We start from the raw sequence: 23,380 nt of genomic DNA, 5'->3' as shown, positions 1-23,380 counted from the left end.
GCTTACAAGATATTCTTAAAATTGTTTTAAGCCTGACAATTCTGAGAAGTAAATAAAAAGAATAGAGTACAGTATTGTTAAAGAATATTAACTTTAAGCATAATACTCTATTTTCCTTAAAGCAAATTTCTTATTTTTTTATAGGGAAAAGAAAGAACAAGATCGGCAGAAAGATAGGTAAGATATTAACTGTAATCTTATTGTTTAAATAATATTTTAGAAAAATGTTCATGTACATTGGAGGATCTTGTACAAGATAAGCCTACTGCTTACTTTTAGTCCATTTCCACTATCACAGTTGTTACACTCACTGATAACATATAGAAGTTAAGAAGGGTTCTCAGTATTTTCAATTTTATACCACTAAATCAAAAATACAATGTCCACATACCATCAAAACAGAACTCTATAGAGCACTGAAGAACTGAAGTTTGAGAATAAAACTAAAGTTCAAATTTATTTATATTATTTTCATATAATTAAAATTCTAATGTGATGGAAGGACTTGTTTCATTGAACATAACTTAGCAATGTCAGAGTAATCCTGGTTAATTTTAAGTGCAAGTCATGCTAAATGTGTAGTTAGGTTCTGAATTTATTTTTAATGGCACACATGGCTAAAATTTGATACGCTTAAAGCAATACAAATTTCAAAGCTCTGTCTGAAATTAGTGTAAATTAAATTTTTTATTTTTAACCAAAAAAAAACATCAGTTCAAGAAAGAAAATTAACCAATTTTCTTTCTTGAACTCATTGCAAAAGCATTTTATTGAGGACCTCTCCTTCATTTTTGGTGTACCCCACCCTACAAAAAAAGTATCAAGTAATATTATGGTATTTTATATATATTTTTGAAAAATATCATTAGTTCCTTTATTTTTAATAACCTTCCCCTGCTTTCATAGTCCATGGCCGCCTCGTAGCCAGGAGCAGCAGTGCATAGCACACACTTCTTGATTAGACCAGGGTTCGAGCCCGTAACCACCAAATACGGAGGATGTAGAAAGGTCAGGGAATGACCACCGCATATCCCTGGAGCAATATGGCCTTAGTTGCTAATGCTCCTAAAAACCAAAACAAACAAATCATAGTCTATTCCACTTTTTTGGATCATAGGTATAAAATAACACTTCACTGCATTAATTCATCAACTGTATGTTGGTATGTGTGTGAAGGGGTTTTTAATCCACTTGGATCTAAAACTATATGACTTTAAGAACCATTTTCTTCCAATTTGATGGAAGAAAAAATTGATATTTTTGTCAACCAACCCTTACCAGTGACTAAATAATTCAGCCATAGTGAAAAAAGAAAACAAAAAACCCAAAAGTGTCTCTGCCTCTCCAATCCAGATTACTCATTTCTGTAATTTTTGAATTCATTAAGGCTATAGGTCAAGCTGGCAGCAAACATTGTTAATGATGATAAATTTTATTCAGGCCACATATTTGACCTCTTTCTCTCTTGAGTACCCTTTTCACTGGATATTAACTCTGAGACTAACCCAAGTAAATTTAGGGCAGAAGCTTCAGGCATGTGAGAGCAAAAAAATATTTACATGAACTGGCAAAAGCCTCAGTTGTGTGTAAGCAGCAAGGAGTAAAACTGAGTTTGCTACATAATGCATTAATGTTGTTAGCAAGTCACCATGACTTGCCTTACAAGTCCAGCTTTTGAGGTGAAAATGCTGGACTGGATTTATATGTAACAAACTTTGTGGATCCCCTCCCTGTGAAGTTAGGGATGTGGAGCACTGCCTGCCCTAATTCTTCTGCATCTTCTCTGAATAAAGACATATGATAGCTGTAATAGCAGGGGATTTAAGTTTTGTTTGTTTTATGCACATTGGCAAATTATGCAAGAAAGCAAGCTTATGTAGCATTAGCCAAAAAAAAAAAAAAACCACACACACTTCTCCCATCCATACCCTAAAAAATTTGTCTAGTTCTTCCTTGAATTTATTCAAACCATCCACTTCCACAAAAAATAATGGAAGCCTGTTCCATCCTTTTTTGTGGACGTGAATCCTTTTTTTCCAACTATCCTTCCTCAACTTAAATTTATGCCCCCTCGTGTGTAGTCTCAGCAAGAAGAAAAATGCCATTCATATGCAGCTTACTTAATCCATTCAAGGCCTTAAACACTTTAATCAGATCACCTTACAGGTTCCTACTGTTCAAAAGTTTCAATTTGCAGAATTGAAGCTTTCATAGGTAAAAGCACCCTTTTGTTCCCTTCACCAACTTGGTTGCCCTTCTCTGCACTCATTCCAGCAAATCTATATCCATACTAAAGTGAGGCCTCCAGACCTGTATACAGTACTCAAGATGTGGCCTAACCATAGGGATAATCACCTCCTTATCTCTGCTGGCAAAGTTTCTGTATATCATTGACAAAACCCAATGAGCTGCTCTGGCAACATGTCTTCATTACTCAGAGAATTTCATATCTGACTTGCACAATTACACTTAGGTCTTTTTCATTTTCCACTGCCCTGAGTGTAGTACCACACAGTTGATAAGTTACTTTGGGATTACTGCTGATATATACAGTAATCATATTTGTCAATGTTAGACTTCAACTGCCATTTCTCAGCCCACTGACCCAATATCCCTAGATCTTGTTGCAAACCAACCTGCCAACCTTTGTATCACCTGCAGACTTTGACATTAAGCCTGATAGCCCTTCATCAATATCATTAATAAATATTGAAAACAACAATGGGCCCAACACTGAACCCTGGGGGACTCCACTGATAAAATTAGTCCACGAAGAACAATGCCCATTGATAACAATTCTCTGTCTTCTTCAGTTTAGCCATCCCTTTATCCATAGCAGTAACTTGCTCTTAGTGCCACATTATCCCAGTTTATACATCAGTATTTTGTTTAAATAAGATTACCTAATCTTTTACATAGAATGCTTCCAGTCAGTGCTCTCCAAGTGTAAACAAATAAAATAAATGGATAAAATAATTTTAATGAATTCTTCCACTCATAGAGACATGACCAATTCACCACACAACAAATCGAAAGCTGAGAGCCCAACCCGACTCTGAAACACATCAAACCAACTCAGCAAGACCATGAGTGTGAGAAGACATTGTGTCAGAATAATTAAAATCATGATTATAACATTTGGATAAACACATTGAACATACAAATTAAACAAAATTTACTGCATTTTACTTCCTTAAGCAGACAGTGCTTTTCAACTGATCGTTTTATTCACAGGTAAAAAATAACATGGTGTTGCATTTAGTTCTTAAATGGAAATATTATTTGTATTGGCATATGAGTAAAAAAGACCGGAAATCCAAAATTAGTTAAGGACGGCACACGTTGATGGAATTTGCGTGTAACGTCATTTCAAGGGTTTCAGCAATTAATAATTTTATGTAATTATGTTGTATGTTTAAAATTTCCGCTTCATTAAATAAGATTGCATGACTTTAATTGATGGCATGAAAAACCAATTCCGATGCTGCTGCTTGCGATGTGTGGACCAAAGCGGGGTGTAAATCTAGAGTACACCAAGTCAACCCTTGATACAGCGAATCACACTGACTACAAGAAATAGTGTATACAAGATCACTTACTTGTACCGAGAAAGAAGGAAGAACTGTGTGGTTTCTCAATATGTTATGGAGCTTCTGCATGGGCCTGGCTACAATTTTGAATTCTGTATCTTTAAAGAGTTTATTGAGCTGCTTATATTTATTGTTGAAATAAAGTATTTTTTATTGGTTTTATTAATAGGTATCATGTTTTCTGGCTTATATTTAGGTTGTAATCTGATTTGATTAATAATGGAGAGTTTAAAAACATGTTGGTTAGTATGTCAATTTTTGTCTAAGGTGGATTCAGAAGTAGAATTTTGTAAGCATTAAGGAACTGGTTAATTATTATGGACCTTCTATGAGTAAATAGATAATAACTTCTGTTACCCCCAGGTGCTCACATCTGGTGAGTATGGGCTTGGCATACCTAGGGTCCTGAGCTGGATATCATCATTCTTCTCTTTCTTGGTGATTCCCTTCTATTCTCTCTCTCTTTTGGGGTAATTCAGATTTTTTTTTTTTTTTTATGGTGCAGCATAAGCCACAGGCTTCCTTGCACCATACAGCTAATAATAATAATAAGTAGTGTGGGAACGTCCTTGTATTGGTGGGTTTATGGTAAATGTTAAATTGTATTTTTTGCATATCTCGTGTAAGAGTCAAATTTAAGAGCTTTTGTTTCTGTCTTTTATGTGCAACAGTATCAAAAGCCTTCCTGAAATCCAAGTATATGATATCAAAATTAATTTTTGCATCCAATTCCTTGGTCACTGCATCATAGTAACCTATCAGATTTAGACAAGACTGCCCCCTAAACAAATCCATGCTGTGACCACAGTATAATTGCATTCCTGACCAGATGATCCTACATTAAAGAAATAATGTCTGCAATTACTCATGTTACCTTTTGAGCCCTCTTTATGAATTGGGAATACATTTCCATGTCTCCAGTCCACAGGAACCTCCCCCAAATCCAAGGATGTTCTCATAAATATGGCTAAAGGCTTGCTTACTTCCTTTGCTGCCTCTCCTAATATGATTGGATAGATCCCATCCACCCCAGGTGCTTTTTTATGTTCAACTGCAGCAATTCCTCTTCCAGTTTCATTTCAGTTATGCAAAATCATTTAGGTCCTCATTGGAGTTTGATAAACTTCTGGCATCCCTTTCCTTAAGGAATTCCTCATGTGTGAACGTAAATGCAAAATACCTATTCAGTTTGTCAACAACCTGAGCAGCAGTGTTGAATCCAGAGTGTTTACACAAGTGGGGGGAGGAGAATGTAAACTGGTGGTACATGTATACATGTAAATTTTTATTTAAGATTTCAAAATATAATAGCTATAAGAGATCTAAGTTTGTAATGCAATAATATCCATATTAAAAGATTGTTAATCTATACAGTTTTTATAAAACTAATCTTGTATTCCATTCCTGATGTCTACTTACTGCTACCAAGGAAGAGCAAAGCATAGTTGATGTACGTCAATCTTCCCCAAACTAAACCCATCAGCAATGATAGACTAGAAACAGAAGACAATTGGCAAACTGTATTAAAAACTATATAAAAATATTTTGATTTTTTATTAATATTTACAATATATGTTACAAACACCTGTTTATATATGAATGTTATAATAAGAGAATATGAGAAATCAAAATAGGAATCAAAAGGAAATATTTATTATTTAACATCTGAATAACCTGTCCTTTGCCGCTTTTTTCACTTTCTTATTCCAAAGGTGTTTTTCCTTCTGCTTGGAAATTTGCTCATATCCAGCCAGTTCCTAAAAACGGTGACAAATCCCTTCCACCCAATTATCGTCCCATTGCAATTACTTCTATTTTTTTTAAAGTAATGGAGAAATCAATTAACCGCCAATTCTTAAACTATCTAGAAACCTTCCATCTGATCAACGATCGCCAGTATGGATTCTGTGATATTCTGGCTTATGGTGATATTCACCAGTAAGCTTATGGCTTACTGGTGATATTCTGGCTTATGTTACCCATTTATGGACAAAATTTAATGGAAAAGTTCGGTGAAACACAAGCAGTTGCTCTTGACATCTCAAAGGCTTTCAATCGTGTTTGGCATAAAGGTCTTCTAAACTTCGCTAACTGTTTTTTGTAATTGGTTATCCAGTTTTCTCTCTGATCGCTCACTGAGGGTGATGGTAGATGGCTCTCTGTCTTCTAACTTCTCCACTAATGCCGGTGTCCCCCAAGGTTCAGTTCTTTCCCCCATCTTTTCCTCTTATATATTAATGATGTTCTTCCATTGACCGGAAATCCTATTCATAGTTTTGCCGATGATAACACATTGCATTCCAGTTTGAGAAACCTGGCCCTGCTCAATCAGCTTCAACTTCTCAAATATCCACTACCAATTCCTTAAATGCCGATCAGGTAATTCTCCAGTGGGGACAAAGACAACTTAGTTGACTTCAGTCTTTCTAAAACTCAGTCCTATCTTATCTCGCAAAAAGGATTCTTCTGCTCCTAAGCTTATCTTTGGTGACAGGCAAGATGATATATCTCTTTTGGGGATATTACCCTGACTTCTAATCTCTCTTGGCACAAGGACATTACAAATATTGCTTTCTCTGCATATGAAAAACTTGGTTTTCTCTCTCGGTGTTATGTTTCTTTCAAACAGCTGTTCACTCTGTACAGACCGCAAATCCACCCTACCATGGAATATTATTCCCACATGTTGGGTGGTGCCCCCAAAATCTCTCTCAGGCTTCTAGATTCCATTCAGAAGAGGGCAATTAAGTTAATTAATGACTCATCTCTAACAGAGTCTCTCCACTCTGTCTCATAGACTTATTGTTTCTGCTGCATGCCTTTTCTTCAGATACTTCCATGGGCACTGTTCTTCTGAATGTGCCACCAGCCAACATCCAGTAGACGCTTGCTGTGAAAAAAACCAAATAAAGGGAATGTGAAAACCATAAAGTGACACTGTTGATGATTGAAATAGTGACTGCAGTAGACTCCTCTCTCTGCCTAGACATCGTTACCCCTGAAAGCTGTGGGACACTCTAATATTACAATATTCTGTTCCTCAGAATATTGTGAATATTAGAGAGTATTCTGATGAACTAAATGAGCAGTGTCACTGAGGAACCAATTCAGGTGAACCTATTCATGGCCTGTGATCTAGTTGTTGTTTTGCTCACGATATACGAACAAAGAATTAGTCGCAAGTAGCCCATGTGTGTGAAACACTACTAAGAGATGGCTTGTGCGAAAATAAAGGGAACCTGAAAACCATAAAACAAAAATGCAGACACTTTAAATAGTGGCTTTTAGTTACAATTTGGGCAGCTAGAAATATTGCCATTTCATTATTTTGAAAATTTCGTGTCTTTTAAATTTCAGTGACTTATTTTCGCTGTGTTGTACCACCTAATGATTATCACACTTAGTTGATATGAATATTTGACACAAATTTATTGAATTTGCATTTTATAATTACAACATTGTGTAAACTGATATGGCCCAAAACAGCACAGTAAGAAAAAAATTTCAATTAAAATTAAATAAAAAAAAGTGGCAAAAATTTCAACATCCAAGGTCTTTGAACGAATATTAAGATAAAAATTACTATTTTTCGCCAGGGGGAATTTTATTCCACTGGGGGTGAAAATCACCCCCAGTCACTCCCTGGATTCAATACTGCTAAGCAGGGTAATCAACAGTTAACTCATTGACATACAGTCTTACTCTGTTAATATAAGCATAGAAGTCCTTGTTGCTATTTTCTTTGCATTTTTTCCAGAGCTTTCTCATAATCTGCCTTAATTTGCCTAATCTCCATTGTGACTTGATTACAAACTAATTTATGATCTACCATAGGCTTCTGAATTAATCACGTGGTAATTTATACGCTTCTCTGCCATAATGTAATGTAATGCTCATACGAAGAAAGGCTTAAGTTCTGCAAATTGCAGCACCTGGAGACGAGGTGATCTGATTGAGGTGTATAAGGCCTTGAATGGATTGAGCAGGCTCAATGCCGATAGGATTCTTCCTCAGATTACAAACCTGAGGGACGTAAACTGAAATTGAGGAAGGACAATCATCAAATAGATGTGTGGAAATTTGCCTTTAGCCAGTGGGTAGTTGACTGCTGGAACAAACTTCCATCTGTCGTTGTGGATGTTGATAGCTTAAATAAATTCACGGAAGGAGTTTAAAAACGTTTGGAATGAATGGGTGGGTGAAATGGGAAGTTTTTTTTTTTTTTTTTTTTTTTTTGGTTGGTGCTGTCTAAGCTTGCTTTCTTGCATCATATGCCTCTACTAATGCTAATAATATGATTAAATGTGTTTCTTGCCATATTTCATTGAACAAGAAATTGAATAGTATTCTTTACGTTTAAGCTACTGATTTGTACAATGATGCAGTCATAGTGCAAATCTGTAGTTTTTTTCTTTTATAAAAAAAATTAATTCATAATTTTGTATTTTTTTTAATGAATGAATACATATGTTTAATGATAAGTTCCTACAGTCCATAAGTATCTGCATTATTAATACTGACTTGTATTATTTTTCTTTCTTTAATGGAAGAATCGTTTTTGGTTTCAGATAATGCAAACCTATAGTACACAGATTAAAATTTTCTTTATTAATTTAATAAAGCAAAAGCTGGATGGATTATGAAATTAAATTAGTACATTTCAGGATTATCTTGTCCTATGTATTTTTAAACCAGCAGAATTAAAATTGCCATAAGAAATGCTATTGTCTTGATATTTGAATCACTACTTTTAAATGTCTTGTGGGTGCATTGTAGTATTCTGATAACCAAAAAATAATAAAATATCATTCAGTTTTTATCTACATCATTTGGGAGGTGTATCTGTAAAACATTCCTTACCTCTGCTGGCATGCATAATGTGCCATATTCTTGGTCAACATGGATCCTATGTTAATCATTTCACTTACTCAGTGCTACCATGTGTTGGGAGTGAAGTAGTAAGGAAATGACTTTGTTTGAATATCTGCTGTTACTGAATTTATCACTTGTCCTTGTTATTCAGTATCGTAAAGAATAAAGTTATAAAGTGTACCATTTTAAATGATCTCTTGCTCCTCTTCCCAAAGGATGAATGGTAATACAGTAACTCCTTGATTTCGGGGGGGGGGGGGGGGGGGGGGTTGATTGAGAGTTTTTTTTTTATTTATTTTTTTTTTTGAGACCATCTGTATCCCACCTAATTCAAAATTTAAACAGTTACTCTGTATATGTTTGTATTAGAAACAGTGAAATAAAGTTAAACAACAAAAAGCAAGCTTTTATTTACCTTGATTATTTGCTCTATTAGTAAATACATAGTACGTAGTAGATAATAATTTATCTTCTGACCATAAAGGTTCATGTAAAAATTTATTTAATTTAAGTTTGAACTAAGAAGCCAAAGTTGAGACAGTAGTTTGATTTTAGATGCTTTAAAAAAAAACATTAAGTTTAAGGTTGTTTAACTTTAAGGCCTTGCTTCTTACAATATCTGACACAGTTGGCTTCCCCCCCCCATGCTATATTCCTCACAGACATGGTAAACAGACTGGGATGACTGCTGTTGCTACCATTAAAATTTCCTGGTTTACCCTACTCATGAACATGCCCAAAATACACTCTGGTGCCAGTCAGGTTTTTTTTTTTTTTTTTTTCATCTGCAAAATTGAAGGTTTAATGTACAGTGTACAACAGCATGCATGCTGATAAGACTGTTAAAGGATTAATCCTTTCTACACACACACACACACAGCCCTACCATTAATATCTAGACACCCTGCTAGCTGGTCACATCTTACCCATGCACCATGTCAGACAACTATAAATATGCTTGTAGGTCTTTGAGAAGATGGTAGTACTATTGTGAATACAGGATGCTGCAATTTTAATTTCCGATACAGATTGATGACAGGGTGCCACATAAGCACTCAATAGAATAATGAAAACAGTTTTCATCTACTTGATGGCATTGAAGATCCTTAGATTGGCAATTGGTGATGAAGTCTGCATGTGAAAGATGACAGAGTTGATATTAGAAGGGAGTGCAGTGCAAAAAATTATACGCTTAGAATGTAGACTGACGTTGCAGCACACACACACACAAACAAGCCCTCAGCAAGATGATTGGGACAAGTGTAAGAACTAGTACAATACACTGCATGATATGGGTTACCATGGTTATGCAGTCACCCACTAATCACCTGACTAATGCCAGACACTGTGTAGACCAGTCGAAGGTTTGCTTTGTAGTGAAAAATCATGGTACATTATCTATTAATCTGATTGTTGCTAGGGAGATGCCCAGAAAAAGCTACCTGATAGACAGTATTGTCTCAACAATGAAGTTTCGCCTGAGATCATTAGTTATTTTGGACAAAACCATAAATGCTGAGGACTGTCTAGACATCCTGGACAATAATGCATTACCTGCACTATGGCAGCATGTTGGGAAATACTGATACCCATATCAACAATACAATGCTTTATCAGTCTGTGCATACAAAAGCTAAAAATCTGCTGACATTTGTATCAAAAAATATAAAGTAACAAGTTTTTTCTTCAGAAGTTTTCATTTAAAATTCTAATTTGATTTTTGACAATAATTCCATCCTTGACTGTTTAAGCAGTCAAGAGTAAATAACAAAAAATAAATATTTAAAAGCATTTAGGTACAAAGTTTTCATATTTACAAAATTTAAAAATATCACAAAGAAACATGCATACACCGATGAGCCAAAACATTATGACAGCCTACTTAATATGATGCTGATCCTCCACATGCAGCCAAAACAGCTCTTACCCAGCGAGGCATGGGTGCTACAAGATTTCTAAATGTGTCTTGTAGTATCTGGTACCAACACATAGCCAGCAGATCCTTTAACTCCTGTAAGGTCTGTAAATCCTAATGGGGTTGAGACGCTGCAGATTGGAGTTGCTGTTCCAACACAAACTTCAGGTTGCAGACAAATTGAATTAATATTTTTCATCTGCATTCACACTTGAAGTTTTTGCAGATGGAGATAACCAGAAGTATACCAACTTATAATTGGAAGTTAGATGGCTTTGTGATAATGAAGAAGAAATGAAAGAGAAACTGTTGAAGCAAATACGGCACTCCAAAGCTTGAAGGAATCTACTCAAATATATTAAAAGAGGCAGGCAAAAGAGATAAGTAAACCTTTAGCCATAATTTTGAGAACATCCTAGGATGTTCTCAAAATTATAAGGGAAGTCCCTGTTGATTATAGATTTACAAATGTCTCTCCTATTCACAAAGGAGGAAATCAAAGGGCAAAGTGAGTAGTTATAAATGTATAGGCTTGACCTTGTGTTCCAAGGAAATAATGGAGTCATTGGTTAAAGATGCAATATCGAATCATTTAGACAGGAATGCAGTAATATGGCAATCTCAGCATGAATTTTTTAAGGGGGAAACCTGCTTTTGCAGGTATACAGGGTGTTTCAAAAGTGATGGTCAGTAATTTAAAGGTGAACTGTACAGACTACATACAATATGCAAAAAAAGCCTAGTAAACATGGGTCCTTAAGTGAATCATTTTAGAGATATTGCACATTTCTAGTTGGGATCCACCACTGATTTGTTTGTTTAGGTTAGGTTATGCTCATTCTTTCCGTTTCCCCTCTCTCAATGCTCTGAGACGTAGCAAGCATAGTAGTACTTATCAAAGGATAGTCAACATGGAAAGAGGTTACAGCAACGAAGAGTATGCAGACATGCACTTCATGTATGGTAAAGCTAACGGCAGTGCACTTGAGGCTGCACATTTGTACCAAGAGGCATTTAGCCACCGAAAGCAGCCCAACAGGCACACATTCATCAGGGTACATCAGTGCCTTAGAGAACATGGACGCTTTGCACATGGAGTACAAGCAGGTAGGCCCAGAAGCATAACACCTGATATTGAGGAAAGGGTGTTAGAATGAACATCCAGTAACATGTAACATCTGTAAAATCCTGTGGTGTTGAAACCAAACATTAAAAATTTATTATCTTATGTTTAATAAAACCACCCTTAGCAAAGGATTCACAGGACTGAAATCCCAAATTGCCTAGTAACTAGTGCTCCTATAATCAGTGGCGGATCTTAACAGAAAATGTGCATTATCTCGAAAACAGTTCACTTGTGGCCCGATGTTCACCAGGATTCTTTTGCTTATTTTAGTTTGTACTTTTGACCATCATTTTTGAAACACCCTGTGTAAAAAAACTGTACATGATAGTACATTCTAAAAATGGTTTACATTTTTAGAATTAGCACTAAAGTACACCAAGAAACACCATGAATTTGGAAACATCAAAATCAATGCAGATCAGGCAAAACTTCATTGGTTTAAATGCTGCTTCATCCCTGAGGTTGAAAAATATTGCTTAGTAGGTACAAAAAAGCTTAGTATCTTGTATGATTGCTTCCTATTTAGACTTGGGATTTGAAGTTGTGTCTTGTTTCCCACTGAATAGGGGTCATTTTGAGAGAATATCAGGTTTCATTTTATCTTCTTTGTGCTGTGACAACAGCAATAAATTCCGGGAAGTTCTGATTTACACTACGTAAGTCGGAATTTCCCCCAAGCTTGTGCAGCACTCGCAACTGTGCTCACTGAATTGATTGAATCAACGAACATGTGAATAGAATTATTTATTGTATTTATTCAATTTTTTATCTCATGCGCAGGAAAACTTACAAAAGCGTGCAATTTAAAAAAATTTCAAAATTATAAAATTACAAAAAAAGAGAGAAGACAGGCATAATGTCAGTAAGTTTTACCTCTCAAGCATCGTTGCCAGCCAGAATCGACGTCTTCAGCTGATGAGTATGCCACTGCAGAGGTCGAGGGCTGTGGAAATTTAGAAGGGGTTGGCCACTCAACCTTACAAAAGAACATATTAATAGATGACTAGATGGTGGCTTTTTTCTTTTCATCATAGATTTCTTTGTAGCAATTTGTATCACTCACCCCTCTGTTAACTTTTAAGAATCGTTCACTGTCACGATCCATCTTCTCAAACCTTGCCATTGCCATCTCTCTGGGGATGAAGCATCTCGGCTCCTCATTTGGTTCATCTTGAGCTTCGTCAGCATTTTCTTCTTTCACTATCGCTGCCTGCAAGTCAGTAAGTTCTTCATTAGATAATTCCTTCTCTTCTTCCTCCATTAACTCCTCCACGTCTTTGGCATCAACCTCCAAATGAAACAGCTCTGCAACCTTTCCAATCTTATCTGTAACCTCTTCATATGAAAAATAATATGATTCATATGATTCATCTTTTTCAAATCCTTCGAAGCCTTTTACTTACTGTAGGCATATTTTCTTCTATGTGCAATTTAAACAACTTTTAGTAATTTTTGCCCAGGCCTTATTAATGTTTACGATGCCGTGGTAAATACTGTAAGATTTCCAAAAGTCTCTTAACGTAAAATTTTTCTCATCAACTACTTCAGACAATGCCTGCAGTAGTTGATGAGAAAAATTTAGTAAATGTTGTGCGTAAATAGTATGCTTTTAAATTCAAAATAACGCTCTATCCATAGGTTGGATGAGTGAAGTAGTGTTTGGCGGTAGAAATATGACTCTCACGTTCGAATCGAAATCATCTAGATGATTTCAATTCATAGGATGTCCAGGAGCATTATTTAATAGAAGCAAAATCGTGAAAGGAACATTATTGTCTTTACAATATTTTTCAACCTCAGGGATGAAGCAGCATTTAAACCAATCCTCAAAGAGATATTGTTCAGTGCTCTCTGGTTCGATCGAAAATGCATGGGTACGGTGGCTTTATTGATGCCCTTAAAAAGCACAAGGATTTCCAGAATAGTACACAAGCAGTAGTTTTAATCTGTAATCTCTCGCTGCATTAGCGCCGAGTGTGGCCCTATCTTTGGACACCTTGAAACCTGGCATTGTTTTTTCCAATATAGAGCAATTTCATCAACGTTAAAAATTTGCTATGTTGAATAGCCACCTTCATCAATAATTTTTTCCAACACATCACAAAATTTCTCTGCAGCTGCAGAATCAACACTGGCGACTTCACCGCATACTTTAACGTTGTGGAAACTAGCACAATGCTTGAACCTATTAAACCACTCGTTGATTGCCACTGACTTGGGTTTTAATCTGTAATTTCAGTTGCGGTGTGCCATACTTATCTTTAATATCTTTATAAATACTTATTGCTTTTTCTTGAATGGTCATTAGACTCAGGGGCATTCACTTCTGAATCTCATTTTCCATCCATATTATTAACAGCTGTTCATCTTCGATATAGCACCTGAATGCTGTTTTGTGATCACTGTTGATCCTTTGACACGTTCTTTTATATGCACACTGTCCTTTAAAATAGTATTCACTGTTGAAGTAGCAAGACTTAATTCCCTTTTAATAGATGGCAAACTTTGTCCTGTTTTGTAGTTCTTAATCATTTTCATCTTCATTTCTTAATCAATTTTTTTTTGTTTCCTAGCACCCTTTCCCTTCATCATTGTAATATGTAAACAGGAATGAAGAGAAGTTTCAATTTCCATTATAAATATGACCTTTTAGAGAGATGAATAGCTTAGTAATATAGTGAAATTTTCAACTTATGACTTTGAACAAATTACAAAAAAAAAAAAAAAAAAACATGTTACTGGATTCACATTATGATATTTTCACGATACCTCCATTTATTCCTGTGGGATGCAAAATACGTTTCCACAATTTTTTAAAGTTTACACTGGCTGGAAAAAACTTACTTAAATCGAGTATTATGTAAGTCAGGGAGTTCCTCTATATGTAAATAGTAATTTATAGGAAGTTTTTAATTAAATATTTTGGGTGTTTGTCTGCACAGGGTTGTTTGCCAAGTAGAATTCACCTTCCAGGTGCTGAGGCAATAACATATCTCGCAAAGCTTGATTTTCAAGTGGTAAGGCATGGGCTAAGTGATCAGTTAGCTATTATGTAAATTACAGAGAGAACTTACATAAAGTTGGATGAATATTTGCTCATGAAACACATGGACTAGAATAGTTGGATTTTGATGTTCAGTTGAGTGTTGGGTATCAGGCTATCTCTCACTGAATTTCCCAAGGAAAATTCTTATAAACTCATGTGATTCACATACATATATTATATAAGAATATAAATTATATGCTTTAACCCCAGGGGCTTACATCTGGTGAGTATGGGCTTGGCACACCCACTGTCCCGAGCTGGATATCATCTCATTCTTCTCTTCTTGGTGATTCCCTTCTACTTCTGTCTGACTCTCTCTCTCACACTCACACACACACACAGGGTAACTCTGAAATTTTTTTTTTTTTTTTTTTTTGGGCTGGTGCAGCAAAAGCCTCAGGCTTCCTTGCACCATATGGCTAATTATAATAATTGTTTTGCAGGTTAATTGTTAAATTTAAGTGATGAGTAATAACTGTGAACTTACTGTTTAAGAAACTGAAATCCATATTAATTCAAGTTTTAAGTTACAAGTAAATTGCTAAACTGATTGGACCCTTTTTCTTACCTAGGGAACGAGAAAACAGAGTTATTCAGCACCTAAACAATCCTGATGCCATGAGGAATGGTGACATGGTAATTGATCGTGGGCGTGAAAGAGACTGGGAAAGACAACGAGAACGCAGAGATGCTTCCCGCTCCCCTATTCGTGTTACTCGAGAAGTCATTAACAATACAAAAGTTGACAGTGCCTTTGAAAACAGTGCAGCATCCTCAAAACATGAAGTGAAAGTGAAAGAAGAAAAGAAAGAAGAAGAAAATGTTACTACTGTGGTTGCCCCTTCTGTCACTCAGGACTCTTTAGCATCACACATTGTTTCTGCAGGAGGGGGTGGGACCACAGCAAACTCTGACAAAACTCGAACTCATGAGCCCAGTCGATCAGAACCCCAGAGTGACTGTTTACCACGGACTATTACATCATCTCTTGCTATGAGTATGAACTCTTTAGAGCGTACCCGATTGATTGGACCATTGGGTGTAGGACATGCTGGAATACCCCCTGATCGGACACCACACTGTCAAGTTTCTCCCTTCTGGGGACCTCTTCCTCCATCTACAACAACACCATCATCAGTGGTAGCAACAGCAAGTGAGCATTATCGTGCTCTGGACTTCCACCAAGCACGTGAACTGGATCGTGAGCAGCTAATACAGAGGTATAATGCTCTGTCATCAGTGATGCCATTGTCACATGACCGATTTCGAGATGCTGAATTTGCTAGGCAGCTGGCAGTGTCAGCAAATGAAGCATCAGCCAGAGATCTGGATCGACATTTACAGCTGGACAGGCAAAGAGAAGCATATGAACGTTCCAAACTTCCACCCCCACCTCTTAGACCAAATGATCCCCCTTATGTTCCCCCCCCAGGATTACCTTCTAGCACAGTAACGGGTGGTATCTTTTCTTCCCTGAATCCCTATCTGAACAATCTCTGTGGATCTGGAGTTGCATCTAGAAATAAAAGTACTTCCCCTGGAAATCCTGGGAATGGTATACCACCCCCTCTGATCCCTTGTACAGGACCTGGTGGGATTGGTGGAGGTGGTGCTGTGCCGAACCACTCAGGGCAACACACTCTCCATGGTAATTCCTCTCCTCTACATCAAAAATTAGGAGCCCATGCTACTGTGGTAGAAAATGCACATGATACATACTTCTCAAAGGATAGGCGTGAGGTTGGTAGTCATCCTTTAGAACTTGAGTCTCAGTCAAGATAACCATTAAATTTCAGAAACTGTCACATAAACAAAAGGATCAGTGTGATGTTGTGAAACCTGCTGACGCACAGAAACTTAATTTGCTGGCTTTGTAACCAAAGGCACGAATGGAAATCTGAGTTGGTGAATAATCCTGTGCACATATCAAAGTCTACTGGTAGGTTACTGTGGTAAAACTCTGGGTTGTGAAATGCACTGTCACAGGGACCACACTGTGAGTGCTCTTACTCTTGGTGTAACTACACAGTGGTAGGAGAATGACATACAGCATTGTACAGTGTTCACGTGTTTGTAAAATATTAATGGTATACCAAATCAAAGGTATTGACTGTATTGTCATTCTACTCCTACAACTCATGGAAATAATTTTGGTGTTGTTACTAACATTACCTCAATGTGATCACCATGGTTATCCATCCACCCTAATAAGGATCTGATGGGTTATTATTTGAAGAGCTAGGTCACTTCTGAACAATTTTACTGCTAAGTGGCGATGTAGGCAATTTGTGTTATCAGTCTTTCATGCAGTACAGAGCTAGACACTGCCTGGTGTGTGCCTCCCACATTTGAATCTCTTATTGAAGTGCAAGTTGCCCACTTTCCTAGGCATTCTGTTGCCTACTGTATTTTCATTCTTCACCATATAGCATCTCCAGCATTTGGATATTTTGCATGGAGTGAACATTTTACTCTTCTTAAATTGGAGGAACAGACTGTTCTTATGGTGTGCAAGCCAAAGTGTTTATGTGATCAAATACAAGAAAGTTGTTTGGTTAGTCTGGCCTGCAACTGCTGTAGTTAGTGGTTTATCTTCATGGCCATTGGTAAGTTGGTAGTCAAAGCACTGAATGTTTTTTCATTGTTATACACACAGTTTCCATTCATTCACATGGAGCCTGTAAAAAATTTCCACTCATTAATTCACATGTGACTGTATGTACAGTGTCACCATCAAATTCTCATTACCACCATATACTGTATAAAATAAAAAAAAAAATTTAAAAAAATAATAAAAAATTACCATGGCCTGGAGTGCCACCAGTGATGCAGATTGTAAGTTTGTTGTGATGCACCTACTACCATACCTTTGGTAGCTTATGTGATTTTTACTTTATACTTTAAAACTTGTTCAGCTATATGGGGGGGAGGGGGTTGTTAAAGAATATTCTGGTCGATGTCCACCATTTTTGCTGCACACCCCAGGACCATCCAGCTTGTGTTCCCTGGTTGTGTTTTCTGTTGTCGGAGCCGCTGTTTCTGTCGGGAGGGTGCACAATAGATGCCAAGACAGCCTTGTACCATTTTAGATGCCTGTATTAATTGTGCTGTACGTACAGTCGTTTTATTTATAAAAAAAAGAACAGATTTTATAGGACAGGCCGTGGTCTCTGTTTTTTCTCCCCCTGATCCCAGGGGGTGGGAGAAGTGTACATTTTGAAATGTTTCTATTTAGTGTATAGATAAATAAATGACCTGAATGAATTGTTGAGTGGAGAAATTTTTTTCACATATTAAATTTTAAATACAGTAATAATTTACAAAATACATAAAAGGCAAATTTCAACAAAATTTGTTTAACACTTGTATTCACCACAATTTAATTTCAGAAAATTTTCTAGAACTAAAACTGCAAAGATATGATAAAGATTTAATTAAAACACCTGACCTGTATTTCCTTTTACTTCAGTCCATTCATGTGAATTTGCAAGACTGGGAGGAGGGGAATTTTATCAGTGTGGCCCACATGCATAGGTAGTAGGAATCAGTTTTATAGAGATGGTATTCATTTGAACAAAAGTGAGACAAGGATTTTTGCCAGTATTAGTAATGGCCATATGGTGCAAGGAAGCCTAAGGCTTATGCTGCACAAGTCAAAAAAAAAAATTTTTTTTTTTTTTTTTTTTTTAATGAAAACCCCAAACATGAGAAGTATTAGAACCTATATTACTTAGTACCCTGCTTCGAGCTGTTGGAGGTTGAAAACACAAGAGAAGATATTTGTTGACATTAGACTTGAACTTCTGTAGGCTGAAATTTTCAGGAAATAAGTATGAAGGAAGGTTGTTCCAGAAAAGAGCAGTTGAATGAATAAACGAGGAAGATGAAAATTTGGTTCTGAGTTTGAAGTTGGACAGTAAATGGATGTTGGCTGGTAGTGGCACGTGTTTGGACTGTTTTGGAAGAGAGAGCGGGAATTATAGAAGCCAACTCAGAAGTGCCCATGGAAATATCTGTAGAAGTGGCATGCAGCAGAAACAGTACATCTATGAGACAGCGAGTGAAGAGACTGTTAGAGATGAATCATTAATTAATCTAACTACCCTCTTCTGAATGGAATCAAGAAGCCTGAGAGAGGTTTTGGGGGCATCACCCCAGATATGGGAACAGTATTCCATGGTAGGACAGATTTGCAATTTGTACAGAGTGAACAGCTGTTTGGAAGAAAAGTAATTCCAAGAGCGAAAGAGAAAACCAAGTTTTTTAGATGCAGAGGAAGCAATATTTGTAATGAGCTTGTGCCAAGAGAGATTAGAAGTCAGAGTAATCCCCAAAAGAGATATATCAACTTGCCTAGAAATCGGAGTGTCACCAAAGATAAGCCGTTGTTTTAATTTTTAGGAGCATTAGCAACTAAGGCCATATTGCTCCAGGGATATGCAGTGGTCATTCCCTGACCTTTCCGCATCTGGTGGTCATGGGCTCGAACCCCAGTCTAATCAAGAAGCGTGCTACGCACTGCTGCTCCTGCCCATCTGGCGACGGAGACTCCCCAAAGATAAACATACGAGCAGAAGAATCCTTTTTGCAAGATATAAGACAAGACTGAGTATTAGAAGGATTGATATTAACTAATTTGTCTCTGAACCACTGGAGAATTACCTGGATATCGGCATTTAAGGAATTGGTAGCGGATATTCGAGAAGTTGAAGCTGATTGAGCAGGTCAAGGTTTCTTAAAATGGAAAGTGGAATGCAATGTGCTATTATCGGCAAAACTATGGATAGAATTTTCAGTCAATGGAAGAAGGTCATTAATATATGAGAGGAAAAGAGTGGGAGAAAGAACTGAACCTTGGGGGGACACCAGCATTAGTGGAGAAATTAGAAGACAGAGAGCCATCTACTATCACCCTCAGTGAGCAATCAGAAAGAAAACTGGATAAACAATTACAAAAAACATTTCGCAAACCATAAGATGGAAGCTTGTTTAGAAGACCTTTATGCCAAACATGATCGAAAGCCTTTGAGATGTCAAGAGCAACTGCTTGTGTTTCACCGAACTTTTCCATTGAATTTGTCCAAAAATGGTTAACATAAACCAGAATATCAACAGTGGATCGACACCGACGGAATCTATACTGGCAATCGTTGATCAGATAGAAGGTTTCTAGGTAGTTTAAGAGTTGGCCGTTGATTGATTTCTCCATTACTTTAGAAAGGGTAGAAGTAATTGCAATGGGACGATAATTGGATCGGAGGGATTTGTCACCCTTTTTAGGAACTGGCTGCATATGAGCAAATTTCCAAGAGAAGGAAAAACGCTTTTGGAATAAGAAAGTGAAAAAATGCAACAAAGGAGTAAATTCAGAAGCACAGGTTTTGAGAACAAGTGGAGAAATACCATCAAAATCTGGAGCTTTCTTAGCATCAAGATTCGTCGACATCCTTTTGGTGAAAGACACAGGAGGCATTGAAGAGCGTGTTGGGAATGGTGGGAGGTTTTACCAAGATCATTAATATATGAGTTGGAAGAATTTTGAGATGCCAGCAGTTCAGCTTTATACTGGGGCCGAAGTGACAATAGAACCATCTTGTTTTGACAGAGATGGGAAAAAGTTGCGGGCAAGAGCCCAGAATTTCGGCTACCATTAGGGCAAGAAGAAAGTTTTCTACTCTTAGCCTGTTCCAAATCTAGTTTGGACTGATTAATAACTGCCTTACAATTGTTGCAAGCTTTGGTGTAGGCTGAAAATGAAACTGAATAATTGGAAACAAACCAATTACGATATGCAACATTCTTGTCTTGAACAGCCTTAGCACATTTATTGGAAAACCAAGGTTTAGATAAAGGACGAGATTTTAAAGTGGAGTGTGGGATAAAGGATTCCATTCCTACAAGAATAATTTCGCTGACACGATCTGAGCAAACATTGATGTCAGAAGTTTTGACACACCAAAGAAAAGAAATCACACAGGTCATCCCATTTTGCATTCTTGTAAAGCCAAACAACACAAGGTTGGGAATAGCCATGACATAAATGCTCCATGGAGAAAAGGCAATCACCAAGTTGTGATCTGAGAAAAGACAATCACCAAGTTGTGATCTGAGGTGTCTAAAGGACCTTCGACTGTGTACTTAGAAGGGTTGTTTGTGAGAAAAAGATCAAGCGTGTTAGCTGTATGGTTAGGATTGTCTTGTATTCTTGTAGGGAAATGAACAATCTGTGCAAGGTCATTAGTAATTGCAAAAGCCTCAGCATCTCAACCAGCTGGGTTGGTGTGACTAGAAAATGGAAGCCAGCTGGAGTTGTGAACATTAAAATCACTAAGGGAAATTACCTCACTGTTAGGAAAGTTGGACTGGAGAGAGTCAAGTTGCAAAGAGAGGAAGTCAAAGAGCTCCATGTGATTAGTGGAGTTGGGAGAACGGTAGAGACAACAGATGAATTTGACACAATGAGGTAAAGAGATTCCAAATTACCAAGTCTCTGACGGGGAATATCGGAATGGACATATGCACAAGTACCACTTTTTAGGCGAAAGGAATCATATAGCGAATAACTTGGGCAACTGAGATGAGCAGTAGTAGAATCAACCAATAACTGAGATTCTGTCAGAAAAAGTACATGGGGTTTGGCAGACTGCAAGTGGAAATGGACATTGTTGAGACCACATATATTTGTGAAATGAACTAGAAAGTGTTTGGGAGGTTATATAAGCTTATAAGCTTACTCAGTTAGTTTGACAATTCATGGTGTATTCAATATTAAGAAAAAGTGCTGTATGAAATAATGAAAAATTTGGATATGGCATAGACATGGTAAGAATATACCCAGATCCTTAACATAACATGGCCTTGACAATGCCAACCCCCCCCCCCACACACACACTACTCGGACTCCCTCTAGTCACTATCTGTAAGAGTAGAGGTAGCAAGATTATACACTAGCTGATCCAGAAGCCTCCTAAAGAGTTATCAATAGGTTTGGTCCAGTGTACTATCTAGCGGCTGGCCTGCGAACACCGTTTTAGAGCTTTACCCTCAAAATGCAAGGAAGATTAGATCTTGCCATGATGTCCATCATAACCTCAAAAGTCATCAATCATACTGCATGATAGAAGAGATGGGGAAGGGTTGACCGGAACTTAGCTCTGGATACTAAACATGGTTCCACCACTTCTAGCCTGCAATAAGCAAAGTGGTGGTATTGCACCAGTTGATAAGAATCATCTACCACCTAGTATTTCCTGGTAACACAGAGGGGCAGCACTCCTCCATGTGGTGTGGGCACCACACCTCAACCCCTGCTTACGTTGGTTCACACCTGGGTGGTCACCCACAATGTGCTTGTGCATGGCGGTTATACCCAGGATTACTAACAGTCCCACCGTCGTGAAGGTGCAAGCAGAGGATTTGGCTGTCACAGACCGACTTCGCTGAAATTGGGTCCACTTGACTTCAGTGTCACCCGAATATCAGTTACATCAGCATTTTAGACTCCCAGGTAGCAAGTACAGCTTGTCTGGCATGTCTGAGACAACCTCTAGGACAATAAAATAACAAGTAGTAAAATAATAACCAGTAAAATAATAAAAGAAAAGTAAACAACTTATGCATTTCTCTCCTCCCACAGGTAACTGTCAAGCTGACTTCTGAATTTCCCCAAACTGTCAGCCTCAACCACTCAAGTAGGTAACTTATTCCAATAATTTATAACTTGCTCGCTAAAATAAAACTTCATATAATCCAGTCTAAACATCTCCCCCATAACTTGAATGTATGGCCCCTAGTTCAAGAATCATTTATAACCTGAAAATTTCATCCTCATTAATTTTACTTTTGCCTCTCAAAGCCTTAAACATCTCAATCAAGTCTCGTTTCCAAGCTGTGCAATCCACATATTTGAAGTCTCCTCATATGTATGCCTTTTTGCCTATCTCACCAGGCATTGTTACTCATCTTTGGACCCTTTTGAGAAGCTTGATGTCTTTTTTAGTTGCATTCTCCACATTAAACATAGTATTTAAAGTGTGGTCTAACAATAGCCTTATATAGTGGAATTATGAGTTCTTATCTCTACTAGCAAATGTTTAATAAATTATTGAGAGGACACCAAATGGCCTTCCTTACAACCTGTCTACAATTCTTGGAGAACTTCATGTTTGACTTTATCGTAACTCCCAAGTCCCTCTCTTCCACTACTGACTTTAGTTCTTTTGGGTTATTTATTAAATTATTTTGGGTTTGCATTAAAGCATAGCTGCCACGTTTCTGACCATCCCTGAAGTCTATCTAGGTCACTCTGAAGAAGCTCTGCTTGGCGGTGATCATTAACTACTCTACTGCTGCTGCAACAGGATCTGGATCTGTAGGGGATAACAGGAGGATCTGCTGCTCTAATGCTGATGCAACAGAATCTGGAAAAGTTGGGCAGATGGGCTGAGAAGTAGCAACTGAAGTTTAACATTGACAAATGGGTAGCAGTAACCCCAGAGAAATGTACCAACTGGCATGAGGGGGGGGGGTATTAACGCTCAGGGTATTGGAGAATGAAAGAGACCTGGGGCTAATTGTGCAGTCAGATATGAAGTTTTCTGATAGTGCAGACAGTGCCAGAGTAGGTCATGGGGTCTTGTCAATGAGCAGGGATAAGGAGGTGGTGATTATCCCCTTTTATAAGGCAATGGTCAGGCCACACCTTGAGTACTGTGTACAGATTTGTTAACCTAAGGCGCCTCCATAGCCAGGTCGGCAGGAGCAGCAGTGTGTAGCATAAGCTTCTTGATCAGACCGGGGTTCGAGCCCATGACCACCAAATACGGAGGATG

The 23,380-nt window shown here is 37.4% G+C and overlaps 1 protein-coding gene across 1 annotated transcript in view; it reads left to right on the top strand.

Annotated features, from left to right (window-relative positions):
* Positions 1-17,813, top strand: part of LOC150085776 (uncharacterized) — a 1,040,408-nt gene extending 1,022,595 nt beyond the window's left edge. Inside the window, exons 17-18 of the mRNA XM_090374246.1 lie at positions 145-177; positions 15,122-17,813. Of these exons, the coding sequence (XP_090230372.1) occupies positions 145-177; positions 15,122-16,331 (1,243 nt within the window). The 3' untranslated portion in view covers positions 16,332-17,813. The remainder of the gene's footprint in view (positions 1-144; positions 178-15,121) is intronic.
* Positions 17,814-23,380: the final 5,567 nt, after the last annotated feature.

Source organism: Mastigoproctus giganteus, chromosome 5 (assembly GCF_048544385.1).
Source record: "Mastigoproctus giganteus isolate SK-2022 chromosome 5, ASM4854438v1, whole genome shotgun sequence".
In the NCBI taxonomy this organism is placed as follows: domain Eukaryota; kingdom Metazoa; phylum Arthropoda; class Arachnida; order Uropygi; family Thelyphonidae; genus Mastigoproctus; species Mastigoproctus giganteus.
This window is presented reverse-complemented; position numbering and strand designations above follow the sequence as displayed.